This window comes from Mastigoproctus giganteus, chromosome 10, assembly GCF_048544385.1.
Source record: "Mastigoproctus giganteus isolate SK-2022 chromosome 10, ASM4854438v1, whole genome shotgun sequence".
In the NCBI taxonomy this organism is placed as follows: Eukaryota; Metazoa; Arthropoda; class Arachnida; order Uropygi; family Thelyphonidae; genus Mastigoproctus; species Mastigoproctus giganteus.
The window spans coordinates 205520362-205539257 of record NC_143584.1 but is presented as its reverse complement, the minus strand read 5'-3'; the positions used below and the strand labels follow the sequence as shown (position 1 = coordinate 205539257).

Sequence of the window (18896 nt, the reverse complement as noted above, 5' to 3'; positions counted from 1 at the left end):
GAGGGAAAATTTCTGGTTTACTAATTCAAGCAGTAGTCACCGCACGAAGAGCATGCATCGATATACGAACTGTGAGCTGGCAGACATGCACCTCGCATATGGATTAGCAGAGGGCAATGGACGAGCCACTCAACGAATTTATGGAGAACTCTTCCTAGACAGACATGTACCGGACCACCATTTGTTTGCGCGTGTGCATCAAAATTTGTGCGATTATGGGTCATTTAGAGGTAACAGGAGTAGTGCGGGCAGATCACGTTCGACACGAACTCCCGCCATGGAAGAAAGTGTGTTGAATGCCGTCCAGAATAATCCTACCACCATCACACGTGCCGTTGCCTCTGCCTTAGGAGTGTCTCGTTGTAGTGCACAGCGTGTCTGGCACGATGATTCTTTACACCCCTTTCATCTCCAAAGTGTTCAGTTACTGCTCCCCCAAGATCATCCTGCACGTGTGGCTTTTGTGCAGTGGTTTCTCCAAGAAAGTGTTCAAGACTTGAATTTTCCAACCTATGTTTTGTTCATGGATGAGGCTTATTCAATCAGCACAATGCTCATGTGTGAGCAGGGCCCCGAGTGACTATAGCGATTTCTAAGCGATTTTGAAAGCGATTTACTTAAAAGAGCGGTTGATTATAGAATAGTGTTATTTTTCTGAAGTTATTTAATTTTGCACTTCTGAAGTAAAGAAGTTAGCTCACTTGACAGAAAGGCAAGACACCTTTCTTTTTTGTATATAGGAATAACTTATTAACACACTAACAACTAATCTCTTTATCGCTTGGTCACTGGTGGCACCGCTCCTGCCTCCACGTGGCGGGGCTGGAAGTCTGGGAGAAGAAATCCACTCTCCCAGGGCTAAAAGGAGCAGTAATGGAAAACACAAAACAGTCCAGCTGCGGATCTACTGATCCAGATCTAGATAGGCATGACCTAGATCATGATTTAAACCCATCCCATGCCAAGAGACAAAAAAAAGAAGGGACAGATTATTCTGCTCCTCTCTTTTTAATATTGCATTCCTCCACAGACCAACCACTGAGTAAGTTATCTCCATTTTTGATTCAGAAATGTCTCGAAAATGTGGCTGGCCCTCCAAAAATGGTTCGTCGATTAAGATCTGGAGATTTATTAGTGGAGATGAACGAACATAGACATGCAGAGAGACTCCTGAAAATTTCTACCTTTGGTGGAATTTCCACAAAGGTTACCCCACATGCCACCTTGAACTCCTCTAAAGGGGTAATATCAGAATGGGATCTCCTAAATGTATCGGAAGATGAACTTGTCCAGGAATTAAACAATCAAAATGTAATCCACGCCAAAAGAATTTTGATCAAAAGAGATGGAGAGCTTGTCCCTACTCGGACAGTTATACTGACTTTTAAAACACCAATTCTCCCCACAACCATAAAGGCTGGATACCTCAGATGTCATGTTAGACCATACATTCCCAATCCGGTGCGGTGCTTCAAGTGCCAAAAATTTGGTCATTCGCAAACAGTATGCAGAGGTGTAGTCACTTGTGCTGCTTGTGGTTCTAAAGAACACACACATACCGATTGTAACAAGGAAACTCAAAACTGTCCTAACTGCCATGGAAATCATTCTGCCTTCTCTAAGGACTGCGATCAATGGAAACGAGAGAAGAATATTCAGAAATATAAAATAGAGCATAAGGTGTCATATCAAGAGGCAAAAAAACAATTTACAACTCCTGTCAAATCATCTACGTATGCATCAATTACTCAACGATTACGCTCAATATCAACTCAAACTGACTGCTCAGTCCCTCCAAATATCTCTATATCTGGTTGGGCTAAATCAGTACTTTCTTCATCAAAGGAACACTCTCCCTCCAGACATGTAACAAAAGAAGTAAATACACCAGTAACAGTTCCTCCAGATAAGAATCCCAAACAGCAACAGAAAGAACAAATCAAGAGCTCTGAAAGAAGTGATAAATACAAACTCAGATCTGATACCATGGACATCGATGAAAAAGCAGGCGATGACGATACAATTCTTGAAATTCATCCAGAAGATGACATCGACACAGGCAGACCAGTATTCTCAAAGAAGGAAAAGGGAAAAATAGACAGGCGTAAGCAGACTACTTCACGGATGTTAGCAGACACCAGTTAAAACCAAACAATGAGTACAGTTATTCAGTGGAATTGCCGTGGGCTCCGTGGTAACATAGATGACTTTTACGATCTATTAAGTAAATATAAGCCTGTTGCAGTGTGTATTCAAGAAACCAATCTCACAAATACAGTGTCTATGACAATTAAGCATTATACTATATATAGAAAAGATAGAAGTTCCTCTAATTCAGCTCATGGAGGAGTAGCAGTCATAGTGAACTCTGTAGTTCCCTGTAGACCTATCCCCATGCAAACATCTTTAGAGGCAGTTGCAGTTCGTGTCACCATTGGTATAACAGTAACATTAGTTTCGTTGTATCTATCGCCAAACCATTCATACAGCCTTGATGATTTAGATGATATAGTTAAGCAAATACCTGTTCCCTTTTGTATTATGGGTGACTGGAATGGCCATCACCCCCTATGGGGTTCCCAATATCTTGACTCTAGAGGACAGATAATAGAAAAATTTTTAGATAAACATAATCTAACTATTCTAAACACTGGTGATCACACATACATACACTCTCCATCTGGTTCAAGTTCAGCTATTGATCTTTCAATATGCTCCCCAACAATATTTCCTATCATAGACTGGACTGTTACTGATAACCCTTGTGGTAGCGATCACTTTCCTATCATCTGTACTTTCAGCTCAAGTTCTCCTCCCCAGAGAGAAATTAGGACAAGCTGGAAATTTGAAAAGGCTAACTGGACTAAATACCAGGAAATAGCTCGAATAGATACTGCCGTCATAACAACCCTCACAATTGATTCTGCAGTCAGGTATACTACTGGAAAAATAATGAAAGCATCGGAGGCTGCTATTCCAAAATCTTCATCCAAAATTAGGCTTCATCCAAAAATGTGGTAGAATGAAGCATGTAACAATGCTAAAAAAGAAAGAAATAAGTACTGGAATCTGTTTCGAAAATATCCAACTACAGCCAACCTCCTACAGTTTAAGAGAGCCAGAGCTAAAGCTCGTCATATAAGACGAGAGAGTAAAAAAGAAGCATGGGCACGTTTCGCTTCCACCATAAACAGATCCACAGATACTTCTAAAATATGGAAAAAAATCAAACGAATTAATGGCAAATACTCACAAGCAATTTCTCCTATTCTACTTGTAAGAGGGAAGGAAATTTCTGAACCTCTGGAGATTGCCAATATCTTAGGTAATTCATTTGAAACACTATCAGCTGTTGCCACATATGAACCAGCATTTCAATTGTTAAAATCCCGGACAGAAAAATACAAACTAAAATTCAATACTGCCGTCCCATATTCGTATAACCTACCTCTGACCATGATTGAATTGCGCAGTGCACTTTCCCGATTAAAGAATAGTGCTCCAGGCCCCGATGGAATTTTTTACACCATGATCTTTCATTTAAGTGAGGATTCATTAACTGCTCTATTACAACTGTATAACAGAATTTTTCTAGAGGAGTATTACCCTGCTAGCTGGTGCCATTCTTATGTGCTGGCTTTCCCGAAACCAGGAAAAGACCACACAGATCCCAGAAACTACCGCCCTATTTCTCTAACCAGTTGTCTGGGAAAAACATTAGAAAAAATAGTTAATGCTAGATTGACATGGTTTCTAGAAACGGAAAACATTCTAAGTCCAAACCAACATGGCTTCCGGAGAAGAAGATCTACACTTGATCTCATTATCAAAGGAGAAACAAATATCCGGAATGCTTTCCTCAGAAACGAGCACCTAGTCATGATATGCGTTGACATAGAGAAAGCCTTCGATACAACTTGGCGATATGGGATTCTTCAGGACTTACATAAATGTGGACTTCGGGGTCATCTGCCGATATTCATTAAAAACTTTCTAGGCAATAGATCATTTCAAGTCCGATTCCATTCATCATTGTCTCGAGCATATGTACAAGAAGAGGGAGTTCCTCAAGGTTCAGTGTTGAGCGCCACACTCTTTGCCATTAGGATTGATGCCATAACCAAGTGTATACCTAATACAGTTGACGCATACCTATATGCTGACGATCTTGCCATCTCATGTCACTCTCAAAATATGCGACTAATTGAAAGACAACTACAAGGTACCATTAACAAAATAGTCTCTTGGGCCAAAAACAACGGATATCGACTTTCTAAACCAAAAACAACAGCCGTACACTTCTGTCGCAAACGTTCTTTACATCCTGATCCAGACCTACAGTTAGATTCTCATCGTATCACTTTCCAGCCTAGTATTAGATTCCTTGGTGTAATTTTTGATAAAAAATTAAACTTTCTGGAGCATATAAAACATATCCGTACAAGTTGTCTTAGAAAACTAAATCTTCTGAGAGTAATTTCCTCCATGTCATGGGGCGCAGATCGCTACGTGTTGCTACAGCTATATCGATCGCTGATTAGATCCAGGTTAGACTATGGGTCTCCTGCATATGACTCGGCCAGACCGAGTGCACTTAAATGGCTCGATCCTGTACATCATAGTGCCCTACGAGTTGCACTGGGGGCTTTTCGTACTTCACCAGTCTTAAGTCTATATACCGAAGCCTATGAGCCACCGCTACATCTTCGACGACAAGTTCTGTTACTAAATTACGCAGCCAAAATCAGCAGTCTTCCACATCATCCCATATGGCAATATCTCTTTATACCCAAATGGAGTAAACTTTATGAAAGTAAACCACGGCTCAATAAACCATCTGGCATTAGGCTTCAAGCTCTTATCACAAGCTGGGACCTGAATTTTACTAACATTCTTCAGGACACTAGCATGGAAACCCAGCCATGGCAAATGCCCCCGATACATATTGATAGACACTTTCAGCAATGGGGAAAGAATAAACTTCCAGATTCCAACATTAGACAAATTCATAAGACCCACTCCTCTGAGTTTAGCACTTTCATTCAAATATATACAGATGGATCCAAAATTGGTAGTAAAGTTGGTACCGCTGTAGTATTACCAAATATCACCATCTCCAGACAGCTTCCATCTGAATGCAGTACTTATACCTCAGAACTATACGGCATTGTTCTAGCTCTAGAGAATATCAAAGAAGAGTCGTATACCAAATCCATCATATATACGGACTCAATGGTCAGGCCACGCCTTGAGTACTGCGTACAGGTCTGGAGGCCTCATTTTAGGAAGGATGTAGATTTGCTTGAGCGTGTACAGAGAAGAGCAACACGATTGGTGAGGGGAATGAAAGGATTCTCTTACCAAGAGAGGCTTAAGTTCTGCAAATTGCAGTGGCTGGAGACTAGGCACCTGCGCGGTGATCTTATTGAGGTCTATAAGGCCTTGAATGGGCTGAGCACGCTGAATTCTGATGGGATCCTTCCACTTGTTCAGATTACGAACCTACGGGGACATAAGTTCAAATTAAGAAAGGACAGATGTAGAATAGATGTGCGGAAATTTGCCTTTAGCCAGCGGGTGGTTAATTGCTGGAACAAACTTCCATCTGTCGTTGTGGAAGTTGATAGGTTAAATAAATTTAAGGAGGAACTGGACAGGCATTTGGAGGGAATGGTGTGATGATTTTTTTTTTTTGGCTGATGCTGCATAAGCTCCTACACTTGCTTTCTTGCATCATGTGCCACTGCCACTACTACCACTACTACTACTACTATTGAGTGCTGTTAATTCTCTACAGCGTCAATTCTTCCCTAGTCATCCGCTGGTACAAAAAATTTGGGCGCAGCTACTAGAACTTCACGGACATGGACAGCTAGTAATATTTTGTTGGATCCCTGGACACGCTGGAATACTAGGAAACGAGCAGGCAGATGTAGCTGCTAAATGTGCAACAAATGGGATACCATCTAATTTCAGGACTCCTTATATTGACCATAAATCCATTATCAAACAGATATATAAACAACAGTGGACACGCATGTGGCAAGGTCAAACAAATAATAAACTTCTTGAAATCAAGAGAGAACCCAAGCAATGGCAATCCAGTCTGAGACGAAACAGAAAAGAAGAAACCATCCTAGCCAGATTACGCATTGGTCATACATTCCTCACACATAGCTACCTACTAACAAACGATGATCCTCCACAATGCAGCAACTGCTTATGTTCACTAACAGTAAAACATATCATCCTGGAATGCTCGCTATATCTGCAAGAACGGAAATCTGCTTTCTTCTCTCATTTTCATAACTCCAGCCAGTTATCATTACAGAGCGTTCTAGGAGATCGTGAGGACATGAATGACATTTTTCTCTTTCTAAAATTGATAAATAAATATCACAATATATGAACCATATCACGTGCAAGACAAACCATGAAGATATTAGACAGTAATCGGTGCATTATAGCCTAAGTTGCTGATGCACCAACAAATTTAACAACAATAACAATGTGTGAGCAGGTATGGTTGGTGACTGCTTAGTCGGCTCATACCTGTTACCATCCCGCATGAACTCTGCTAAATATCGGATATTTCTCGAACAAGTTCTACCAGGGTTACTTGACGATGTTCCAGCAAATGTGAGACGCAACATTTGGTTTCAACATTGATGGGGTGCCTGCAAATTATAGAAGGTGTGTTCGTGACCATTTGAACAGGCGTTTTGGGCATCGATGGATTGGCCGTGGTGGACCGTTGCCTGGCCCCCACGCTCACCTGATTTATTGAGCCTTGATTTCTTTCTGTGGGGAGCCCCTCAAATCTATCGTGTATGAATCGCCTGTGGAGACGGAAATGGATCTTATGGCGATACTCGTCTGCGCTGCTGCTACTGTCAAAGAAACTCTAGGTGTGTTCGACTGCATCCGCCAATCCATGCTGCGTCGGTGTCACGCATGCATCGCGTCTCATGGTGGAACCTTCGAGCATCTGTTGTAACATCATGAAATGCATCCATCTCGTACTCCATTGTTAATATTATGCAAATCAGTGTTTGCCACTAATTACTGTCTTGTGCCATTTCTGCTTCTTGTGCCTCTGCTACTACTTTCCCATGACATTTCCGGTTATGGGTTCACATTTCTTTAGATGTTACCTACCTCCCCTAAACGTTTGTACCAATATTTTTGAGACACCCTGTATATATTATGGAACATCACTTGAGGTAACCATTTGATGCTTATATGCATCAGAAACGGTGAATATGTTAAAAGTATTTATTTTGTTTTTCTTAAAGTAATGTAGATTTCAGATATATAACCTTTCACTAGAAAGATTACATCCCGAATATGAAACAGCAGAATATGAAACTTTACTAGTAAGATATTGCAGTTAATTTTTTACAACGCTTTATAAGCTAATAAGTAAAAAAATAAGCAATCAATAACAGTGATCATGGCACGCATAAATTGCAGAAGTGAGATACGGAGTAACAAGCTTAAAAAAAGGAATGAAGAAAAGATTCTTAAAATTTATTTGTTTTTTTTATATGACTAAAGATTTCAGTGAAGGGGGCACACATTTCACCATAATAACGTAAAACCCACAGAATTCCAGCTATCGGTATTATCGCAAATGCAATAAGATCAAGTTTACTACCCTTTTATAATTAATTGCACTAACAGAAAAGCCCAATAAACCTAAAACTACAAATTGTCTTTATTGTTTTATGGTAGTGACCTCCAGAAATGTGCTTTAATAAAATGTGATCTTGCGTGGGGAGATAATAGTGAGTTTTTGCCTTAACCCTGTGAAGTTCTTTTCAGAAAATTTCACTTTGACTGTAATCATGGTGCCAACTAAGAGAATAAGTGACAATGGTACTAGTAAATCTATCAAAAAAAAATAAAGTGATCGAGTTGGATCAGAAAATTAAAATAATAAGGATGTATGAAAATGGTCAAACATTAACAAGTATCACATGGAATTCAGATTTGTCGGTGTCAACAGTGAACAAACTAAAGGAGAAAGACAGAATACTAGAAGCGGTGAAGGGATCTGCACCAATGAAGGCAACTATAATAACCAAGGCTATGAAATACACATCAGTTTTTACAGTACAGTAACATGCTTTCTCTCTTCCTTTTTATGTTTTCTTTTCTTATGTGCCACTCCAACTACTTCACCACTGTCCCCAGATAGTTTTTAATTGAACTAATTAAAAATATATAACCAATTATTTGAAAAATATATAACTATTTTTCTTCATTCTTCTGAGGATTTTATGTGGTTTTGTAATTTTGGCATATCAGGGGTATAGAAGCAATATTCTATTAGTCACTCACAAGTTACGTAAAACTCAACTTACGTAAGAAGTCCTGGAACGTATCCCTTTTGTATGTCGGGGACTCATTGTACCTTTGGATTTACCGGGAAATCGATTATCCAGGATTTTTCTTTTTTTTTCTTTTTTACTATCTGTCCCAGAAAATCGAGAGTCTACTGTACTAATAATCTTGCACAGATTGTTCATTTACCAGAATACCCAACAATCCTAATCAGCCAGCATTCTTCATCTCTTTCTTACAAACAATTCTTCCAAGTACACAGTTGAGGTGAGTGGTCCTCTGGACACCTCAGACCACAACTTGGTAAGGGTCTCTTCTCCAGTGGAACCTTTCTCTTGTGGCCATTCTCAGCCTTTTGTTGTTTGGTTAAAAGAATGCAAAATAGGATGACCTGCGAGATTTCTGTTCTTTTCCTTGGTTTGATTACTGTTTTCAATATTCTAATGTCAGTATTTGCTCAAATTGTGTCAGTGAAATTACTCTTGTAGGGATGAAATCCTTTATACCACACTCCACCTTAAAATCTTGTCCTTTATCGAAACCTTGATTTTGCAATGAATGTGCTAAAGCTGTTGCAGATAAGAATGTTGCATATCGCAATTGGCTTGCATCCAAATCTCCTGGTTCATTTTCTGCCTACACCAAAGCTTGAAACAATTGTAAAGCAGTTATTAATCAGTCCAAACTAGATTTTGAACAAGCTGAGTTCATCCACTTATCATCTCACTGCACTTCTACACATTCTAAAGTAATGGAGAAATCCATTAACTGCTGACTCCCAAACTATTTAGAAACCTTCGATCTGATCAGTGATCACCAGTATGGATTCTATTAGTGTCTCTATACTGGTGATATATTTGTGCCACTATAACTCTATTTGTTTCTATAATTCTTCGTTCATATTTTCTATTTGTCTATATGTCCATTTAGCTCTATTTGTCTGTATATTTGTTATAGTCATCACAGTTATTAGGCCTATAACATACTCCTGCTCTCATTTTTGTTTTCTCAGTGCTTATGGTACACCAAACTGACCACATTGCACTGGCATCAACCTGGTGCATTGCTTTAGATTCTATGTGCTTTTTAACCAATAGCATAACTCCCCTCCCCATCCTCTCCTTTCTGCACACAATGTACTCATTTAAATTCACATCCTTATGTCCTTTTATTTTGTGTAATCCAGTCTAAAGCTCTTTTTATCTAATTTGAATTTTTGTCTCTAATTCTGGAATCATTTGTAACTGAAAATTTCACCTTCGTTCATTTTACTGTCCCCTTCTCAGTGCCTTATAGACCTCATTGAGGTCCTCTCTGATTTTCCTGTTGCCAAGCTCTGTAGTCCACATTTTCAAAGTCTTTCCTTATACAGGATTTGTATATTTTGCATTACACTGCACTGAAATTCAAAGGAATGTAATTACTTCATGAAAAAGTTGATATAGCATGAGGCCAAACTGCTCAGCTCATCCTTGTGGTGGGTATAGGGGTTATTGAAATGATATCTATCGTTGGGTTTTTCCATTCACAGAGGCCTAGTGATTCTTGACAGACAAGGCCTCACTAGATCTGTTTTTTCTTTATATAGTTTTTGTTCTGTTTTATTCTATTTTATTTTAGTTTTGTATCTTATTTCAGAATTTAGCACCATTCAAAAGTGTTAATTGCAGAGCAAGTGAGATAGTGTTAGAAAGAATTGTGTGCTTTTGTAAATGTTTTCCAACATATTCTTCTAATTTTCATTCAGTGTAGTGTAAAATATGTACAGTTGTAATTCCCATATATTATTCTTCATATATATTTCATATAATTCCTTTATTATCAGCTTTCATAGTTTGGAGTGGAAATTCAAAAATTGACTTGAATTTCAGTACTGCAGCAGTAATAGAAATCTAGTTACTGATGTCAGTTGTATGAGAAAATCTTATAGTATATATTAATTTTCATTAAGCTAATTTTCCATCTGTAACTCCAGATTTCACTCCATGTGTGCTTTCCACTTAGAAGCAAATTAAAAGACATAAATCCGTGCAGTGTTTTGCATTTTTCTTTTATTTTTATCAGCCTGTGTTTTATGAGATTTTAAAGAATTTATAGAATTAAGGAAATAATTTATTCGCTTACAGGTATATCCAGTGTGGGTTGCCTTTATAGTTGCACCTGTAACTGCAAAATTGAAAAGTAAATGTCATATTTGTGTATTTTTACAAATGGTGACCATATAGGGAAGAAATTATTATACTTCCAAGTAAAATGAAATAATTTACTCTAAAAATATGATAACATTAATATGGTGTTGTGGCCTTATTATGATTAGGCTGATGATCCTGAGTTAATGTATGTGGACACAGGTTTGCATATTACAAGAATGAGCTCATATACTGCCAGAGAAAATGCACAGCCCACTTTTAACTGTTGCACTGGTACATCAGCTGCAATGGCTGTACCGAGTGTAAATGATACTGAGCCAGAAAGCTGGCCATTATTGTTCTGTGAGATGTCACACTATGCTTTTTCTACTTATGCTCTAAGCACAAGTAAGGAAAAGCATGTCAGTATTACAAAGATGCCGACATGCTTTCCTTTCTTCTACATACACATTCATTGAATGTTTGTGTGGTATGTTGATGGGCAACTGTCTTTCTGGAATATGGTGGCTGGGAAAGAATACATAAACAGAAGAAGTGAGAGTCTTGGCATAAACTTGGGCAGTCAAAGCGTCTTCAGCAATGGACCAGAAATAAGAGTTTAGAGTGCTTTTGCAAACTTTGGTTTCTCGTGGCATGATTTGCTCCATTGGCATAGAATTGGGACTTCAGGGTGAATGACTTCCCTCTGTACTTTTTCTCCCAGGCACAAATGTTTCCATTGCAAACAGTGAAGATTAATCATTAGAAAATAAGTCAAGTGATATTTGTCATATCACTTGATTTTTTTTCTGACACCACTAAAAATTCTGGTGATGGTATGGTATAATGTAAAAAGGTACATAGAGAATGGACATTTTTAAATTGTATTAAGGCAGTCCAAGCAAACCTATGGCATTCTTGCTGTGTAAAATGTGTAGATTGTCATACCAGAATGCCAGTCAGTGTAGCTGCAGTATAGTGTTGGATCACGTTGTTCACATTGCATGACTGCCCTCTTAGCTCAGATGGCTTCAGAAACTGGAGCATCTGGTTTTTGTTAATAGCGTGTGGAATTAGGCCAGGGTCTACTGTGGTGTACTGAGATGAATGTACCAATAGAGTGCTCTCTCTCTCTCTCTCTCCCCCCCCCCCCACATGCAGAAGGAGGGATATATGTCCTGTAATAAATGCAGAAATGTGCAGTGAGAACACAGCCAAACCTTTCTCAGTGATAGTAATAGTATTCACCATATAGTGCAAAGGAAGCCACAGGCTTTTGCTACACTGTCAAAAAAAAAAAAAAAAAAAAACACCAAGTAGATAAGCAAATGCAAATTATATGCTTTCCTCCTCATACAGGTAACTATCCAGTTGACCTTTGAATTTATTCAAACTGTCAGCCTCAACTACCTGCAAAGGCAACATGTTCCAGTGATCAATGATTTGCCGGCTAAAAGAAAGCATCCTACAATCTAGTCTAAACCTCTTTCTCTGTAATTTTAATTCATTCCCTTCCCCCAAGTTCTGTAGTTTTCTATAACAGTGAAAATTCCGCCAATGTTTATTTTCCTAATCCCTCTCAGAGCCTTATAAACCTCAATCAGTTCGCCTCTGAGGTTCTTGGTTGCCAAGCTCTGTAGCCCACATAATTGGAGTCTTTCCTCAAATGATCGTCCTTTTGCCAATCTCATCATTCAAGTTGCCCATTTTTGGACCCTTTCAAGAGCTCAGTGTCTTTTTTCAGATTAGGTCTCCATAGTATTCCCTGTGTGGTCTTTCAATTACCTTATACAACGAGATTATGACCTCCCTATCTCTACAGGATAATGTTCGATAAATCATCAATATGACACCATGTGCCTTCCTGGCTGCCTGTTTACACTGTTCAGAAAGCTTCATATCTGCCCGTATCATAACTCCCAGATCCCTTTCCTCCCCCACCTTTTTTAATTCAACCCCATCAAGTGTATAATTTGTTTTGTGGTGGTTGCTATTCCCGTGTAAGAATACCCATTAAGATCTTGCATTTAGCAGCATTAAAACATAGCTGCCACTTCTCTGACCATATATGAAGTCTGTTCAAGTCATCCTGAAGGAGTGCTGCTTGGCACTGATCATTAACAACTCTGCCAATCTTTACTTTGTCTGCCAATTTTGACATCACACCTTCTGTCCCTTTGTTGATGTCATTTATAAAAATGAGAAACAACAGTAGTCCAAGAACCAATCCTTGAGGGACCCCACTCTTGATGTTACACCAATCTGAAGAATACCCATTAATCATAACCCTCTGCCTTCTGTCCTGCAGCCACCCAGCAATCCACCTTAGAATCTTACCAGTAATCCCAACCTGTTCAAGCTTATACAGTAACCTCTCTTGGGGGGACTGAGTCAAATTCCTTGCTAAAATTCAAATAAACTATGTTGAAATTGCTCCCTTCATCCACCTCTTGAATAATTGTTTCAAAATAGCCTACTAAGTTAGTTAAACATGATTTTCCCTTAAAAAAGCCATGCTGTCTGTCCAGAATGGCATATCTGTCTAAATGCTTCTGAATTACACTCTTAACCATTGCCTCTAAGATTTTTCCTACCACCGAAGTCAGACTAACTGGTCTGTAGTTACCAACTTCACTCTTAGAACTGCCTTTATGTATTGGTGATACATTGGCACTTCTCCAATGCAAAGGAATCTCCCTGGAGTCCAAAGATGCCCTCATAATTAACCTCAATGGTATGATACACTCCTTAGCGATCTTCCTCAAAACTACCAGGTATGTGCCACCAACTCCGCAAGCATTACTTACCTTTATGCTCAAAAGTTTTTCCAATAAACAGTCATCTGTAATTACAAAATCACTAATTTCGTGTGGCTCAACCTAACTTGCATAGCCTCTTCTCAGTACGAAGGGTCTTTCATCAGTAAACACCTAGTACTTTCTCTAACCTGCTGGTAAAAATAATAATCTAGTTTATTTTGAAAAATTTTTTCCCTGTGGTGAGTTTCCCTCCCATTTATTCCAATCAATTTGCGGCAGATTAAAGTTACTCATAATAAGACGTTCACGCTTTCTTTCCCATTCCATCTGTGTGTAGAGACTCTCTTCACAATCTTCCAGTATATAGATTACTCCCACTCTTGTTATACCTTTGCTTCCAACTAACTCATACTACATAGATTCTATGCTGGCAGATGTGACTTCGGACTCTGGAAAAAAGCTCTTTTTTCACTCAGGCTGCTTTTGATAAGAAGCATGACCCTTCTGTCTTTCCTAAATACATTATACATACTGTAGTGCAGGGGTGGCCAACGAGTCGACCGTGGATTTAATTTCGGTCAATCATGGCGAATTTTAAATATACAGTCATCCCTCGATTTGTGCACCTTGTGCAATGAAATTTTTGAGATGGTAGATTGTGGCACATTTCGAAGGAAAAAAGTTGATTCCATCACAAATTAAGTTGGCCACTCCTGCTGTAGTGGAACTTGTGGTCCTCAATTTCTGGGTGGCACCACATTTCTGTTAGCCCTATTATATCAACATTAGTTGTCCTAACCAGGACAACTTGGAGAGTTCAAATTCATCCATTTATTTAACAAAAAACACCTTAGGATTCTAAAGTGGATGTTTTGAAAGTTACAGATGGTAATAAAAGAGAACACATAAGAATGATTTAGAGTGAAAGGAGTGAACAGAGCTGGCCTACATATCATTTTGATATATTTTGTATTTTATGATGCTTCGAGGAATTTCATGAGTGATTATTAAAATTTATAATATCATCTTGCAAGTTTGAAGTTTTTGTTAGTTAGGATAGTGCTGATTATATTTCTGAAAAAAATACATGCTTCAGTACCAAAAAATGCACATATTCAATTAGGTACACATTCTTTTTTTCATTACATCTTTCAGTTCTAACACAGACTGAACTGAGATGAGGTAGTTGTTAATTTTTGACTAGAATGGTTTGTGAGGAAACCAAAACTTTTAAAGTTATGATGATTTATTCAGCCTATATGGACATTAAGGCATTTAGTGTAATTTTTGAAATATTGTTACTTATTGACACATGAAAGTTTTCACTGTTAATTTGTCTAAAACTTATGCATATTAATTTTTATTTTAAAGAATACATAAAGGCAAACCTAAAATACAAGTATTGGCATGTAGAGGAGATAGGAGAAGGAAGATGATTTTAAAAAAATATTTAAAGTAGGAATGAATGGTGATAGTCCTAGAGGTAAACCAAGAGGAAGGTGGGTTAAGCATTAGTGAAAAAGGCGTACACTGGGTTGGACTAAAGATCTAACAAGAAATACAATAACGTGGAGGGAAAATAGTGGGTGGAAAGTTGCTAGTCCAGAACTGATTTTTACTATCCTAGCAACCTTATATACCCACTAGGTGTAACAGATTTGAATGATAATAGAATAAATAAAATTTCTTTTTATATGCCACACAGGATCAGAGCAGTTAAGATAAAAACTATAAGTAGTATCATGTGGATTCAAACATATGGTATATGAGTAACTCTATAGTTGATGCTGACCACATGGCTGAAGTGAATGTAGTAGTTTCTTATAGTATATGAATTAGAAGTTTCATTAAATTATTGAATATTTTTATTATTTAAAATTATATCAATTTTTCTCTTTTAATGAGAATTATTTTATAGTATATGCAAATTAATTACAGTTATAATAGAATGTAATTCATTTTGATATTCTGTTTTCAGTCAGTGACATTTAAGAAGACAAGCCGAAACCTAGCACGATCAATGTTCATCAAAAATATTAAGATGACAGTCATTATTATAGTTGTGGTTATAGTAAGTGTTTAAATATTCTCCATTAAGTGCATAATTGAACATAATAATATACAATGTTTATATGGACCAGCATGATTAAAAACTGTTAAGTTAATTTTAAATATATACTCATATAATTTTATTCTGTGAATTTGCAGGAACTAATTGGCGCAACAGAACCACCTGGTTACCTGGTTAGGTAGTTCTGGCTGTTTATTTTTTACACACAGTATATATCTTAGCTGGCATAAGTTTGATTGACATTTTTGTGCTTATGAATAGTGAGTTGTTAGATTATTTACTTCAAGATAAAAACATAAATGCTCAGTGAACAAAACAATGTATCAGGTATTTTTTGGCATTTCGGGAATAAAATGAAGATCTACATGCATTGAAAGCCTGTACTCTACTTTTTCTGGCTAATCTTCAGGAAGATAATGGTTTCTGTGTCTGGAGTCCCTCTCTGCTGGTGTGGGTTGCTGTCATTAGAGGTGGTTTCATTTTCTGTGGCTGAGTTGTGGATTGTCCTCTGGAAGGTGTTTTCCTTTTAACTGTTACACCACTCTGCTTACTTTTCGATATTTGTAAATTAATAGCTGTTTCAGTTGATATCACGAGTTGTATTTATTGAATGTATTAAGTTACAAGTAAATGCTGGCAGTTTGTAAAATAAATCTTCACATATTGGTAACACAGCCTTCAGTCATTTGTTTCTTGACCTTGAGAGCTCCATGCAGCAGTGTTTATTAGTATGACTTCAGTATATTTTTGAGATCATCGTGTCAGACTTGTGCTGAAAAGTGAGTAAAATATCGTCACACCAGCGTTTGAACAATTCATTGAAGAGGTCTATTATTAAATGTATAAGATCATATACTATCTTATAAGATCATTCGTAGGAAACCCTTGGGTGGGCTGGAATGAGTTAATAACTCGGATATTTTTCCCGCCTTGCACCAACTCGGGACTAATGAGTTAGTCCCGAGTTGATGCAAGGCGGGAAAAATATCCGAGGAGGTTTCCTGGAGGTTGCATGCATCGGGCTGTCATTTGCCTAGATTTTATGGTCTGCCTAAAGTGCACAAGGCTGGGGTACCATTTGTGTTGTTTGTAGGCAGTCCAACACTTGCACTATCCAGGTTTTTGGCTGAACTTGTATCCCCGTAATGGGGCACTCGGATAACACTATTAAAAAAAACAGCAGGGAGTTTGTGCAGTTCGTCTGTGCTCAGGAGGTAGAAGAGGATGAGATTATGGCATCTTTCAATGTTGTTTCTTTGTTCACATGTATACCCATTGAACAAGGCCTGGATTGTATGTGGAAGGCTTTCAGTAGGGATAGTACTTAGCATTAGTAGAGGCATACGATGCAAGAAAGCAAGCTTATGCAGCATCAGCCAAAAAAAAAAAAAAAAAAACCCCTCCCATTTCACCCCTCCATTCGTTCTAAATACCTGTCCAACTCGGCCTTAAATTTATTTAGGCTATCAACTTCCACAACAAAAGCTGGAAGTCTGTTCCACTAATCAACTACCCTCTTGCTAAAGGCAAGTTTCCACATATCTATTCTACAACTGTCTTTCCTCAATTTGAATCTATGCCCCCTCAGGTTCTTAATCTGAGTAAGAGGAAGAATCCCCTGAGCATTCAGCTTGCTCAACCCATTCAAGGCCTTATACACCTTAATCAGATCACCTCGCAGGTGCCTACTCTCCAGGTGCTGCAATTTGCAGAACTTAAGCCCTTCTTGGTAAGAGCACCCCTTTGTTCCTCTCACCAATCTTGTTGCCATTCTTTGTACTCGTTCTAGCAACTCTACATCCTTCCTAAAATGAGGCCTCCAGACCTGTAAACAGTACTCTAGGTGTGGCCTAACCTTTGAAGGACAGGACAGCCCTAAGTCGTGAAGACATTTGTGAAGGTGTTAGTTTATGCTTATCTAGTACCACTATGTTGTTTCAAAATGTGTACCAGCAGGTCTGCGGAGTGGCCATGGGTTCACCTATTAGTGCAATTATAGCCAATTTAGCCATGGAAGAGTTTAAAGACAAGATGTTGGGGAGCTTTAGTCCACCCCCATTATGCACGTGGAAGAAGTATGCTGATGACACGTTCACCGTAATACAAAGGGGGTTACGAAACAGAAGTACTTAATTGGTTGAATAACGGTTCGCCCTATATTCAGTTTACTTTGGAGGTTGAGTGGGGGGGTGCCTTCCGTTCCTAGACGTGTGTGTACAAAGAAGACCGACACTTGAAAACTAAGGTTTACAGAAAACCTATGTGTTGTGGCCAATACACACTTTAAAACTGCTCAGGCTGGTTGCCACAAAAATAGTGTGGTTAAGGCCTTAATGGGAAGGGTGGAGTGCCACTGCTCTTCATCTGATGGGAGGGGCGATGAGACTAAACGAGTTACGACTGACCTAGTAACGTGCGGTTACCCCCAGATAATTATTGAGCAGTCGCAGGGATGCTTTTACACCTGTTGCCACTGCTTACATTCCCTACTATCCGGGCATTTCAGAACCCATTTCCCGTATTTTACGTTCGTGTAAGATATGCTGTGTGCAACTACTGGTTCGGAGACTGTGTGCAGTCTCCAAACCAGTAGTAGTGTCCGCAATCAAAGATCCAATTGTGGGTAATGACACTAGTGGGGTCATATATGAAATTGAGTGTCAGTGTTATGTGGGAGAAACGAAATATACACTGTGTGATCACCTGGGGGAACACGATAGGGCCCTCAAGACAGCCAGTTATGTGGGTTCAGCTGTAGCTGAACATGCCTGGGAAACTGGGCATGGCATTACAGCTAAAGAATCCGTGATCATGGATAGAGCGCATGGCTTTTGTAACCAGAAATGGCTAGAGAGTTTAAGGATATGTTCGTCTGGATGCTATAGTCTTAATAGGGATAAGGGCTGTTGCATTCAACTCTTTGAAGCTCTTATCCTAGGGAGAAACAAATGGTTTAGAGTGGTTTGTTCCATTTCCAGTTCCAACACACAAGAAGTGGACCATGCGCAGGTGCTATAGTTCATGTCATGGACCTGCTGGGGCGTATATGTGTACATATATAGATTGTTGGATAACCTGCAACCATTATTGCTGATGAAGGCAGCCGCTGCTGCTGTTTTAGTGGCTTTTAGTAATTTTAAATATCTTTTTAGCACTTAATTTTATATTTTATCCTTGTTATATACCATTTAATCTTAGTCATTTTAATTTTATTTTAATATACAGTTTATACAGTCAGTATGTGTATTTTTGTTTAATAAAGGCATTTTATCGATTTGAGTCAGTGTTTAGTAGCATCATAGATGAATCATGTTTGAACAATCCAGACTTATTTTGTTTCATTTGTGGAAGTTATGTAGTTCTCAAGTAAAGATAAGATATTACAGAATTTGTAAAAAATGTGTATTGTGCTTATTTTGGAGTGAAACTCTGTGACCAAAATAAAGCATTCAGATTGTGAAAAAATGGTAAAAAGAAAGCTATGCCATTTGCAATTCCCGTGATTTGGTGGGAGCTTACAAACCACTGTAATGACTGTTACCTTTGCTTAGTTAATGTAGAGAGATACAATGTAAAGGGTAAGAAGGGCAT

At 38.5% G+C, this 18896-nt stretch overlaps 1 protein-coding gene across 1 annotated transcript in view; it reads left to right on the top strand.

Annotated features, from left to right (window-relative positions):
• The window catches only part of Vamp7 (Vesicle-associated membrane protein 7), a 91117-nt gene that overhangs the window by 65066 nt on the left and 7155 nt on the right, over positions 1-18896 (top strand). The window contains exon 8 of the mRNA XM_090382293.1: positions 15213-15305. Coding sequence (XP_090238419.1) covers positions 15213-15305 — 93 coding nt within the window. The remainder of the gene's footprint in view (positions 1-15212; positions 15306-18896) is intronic.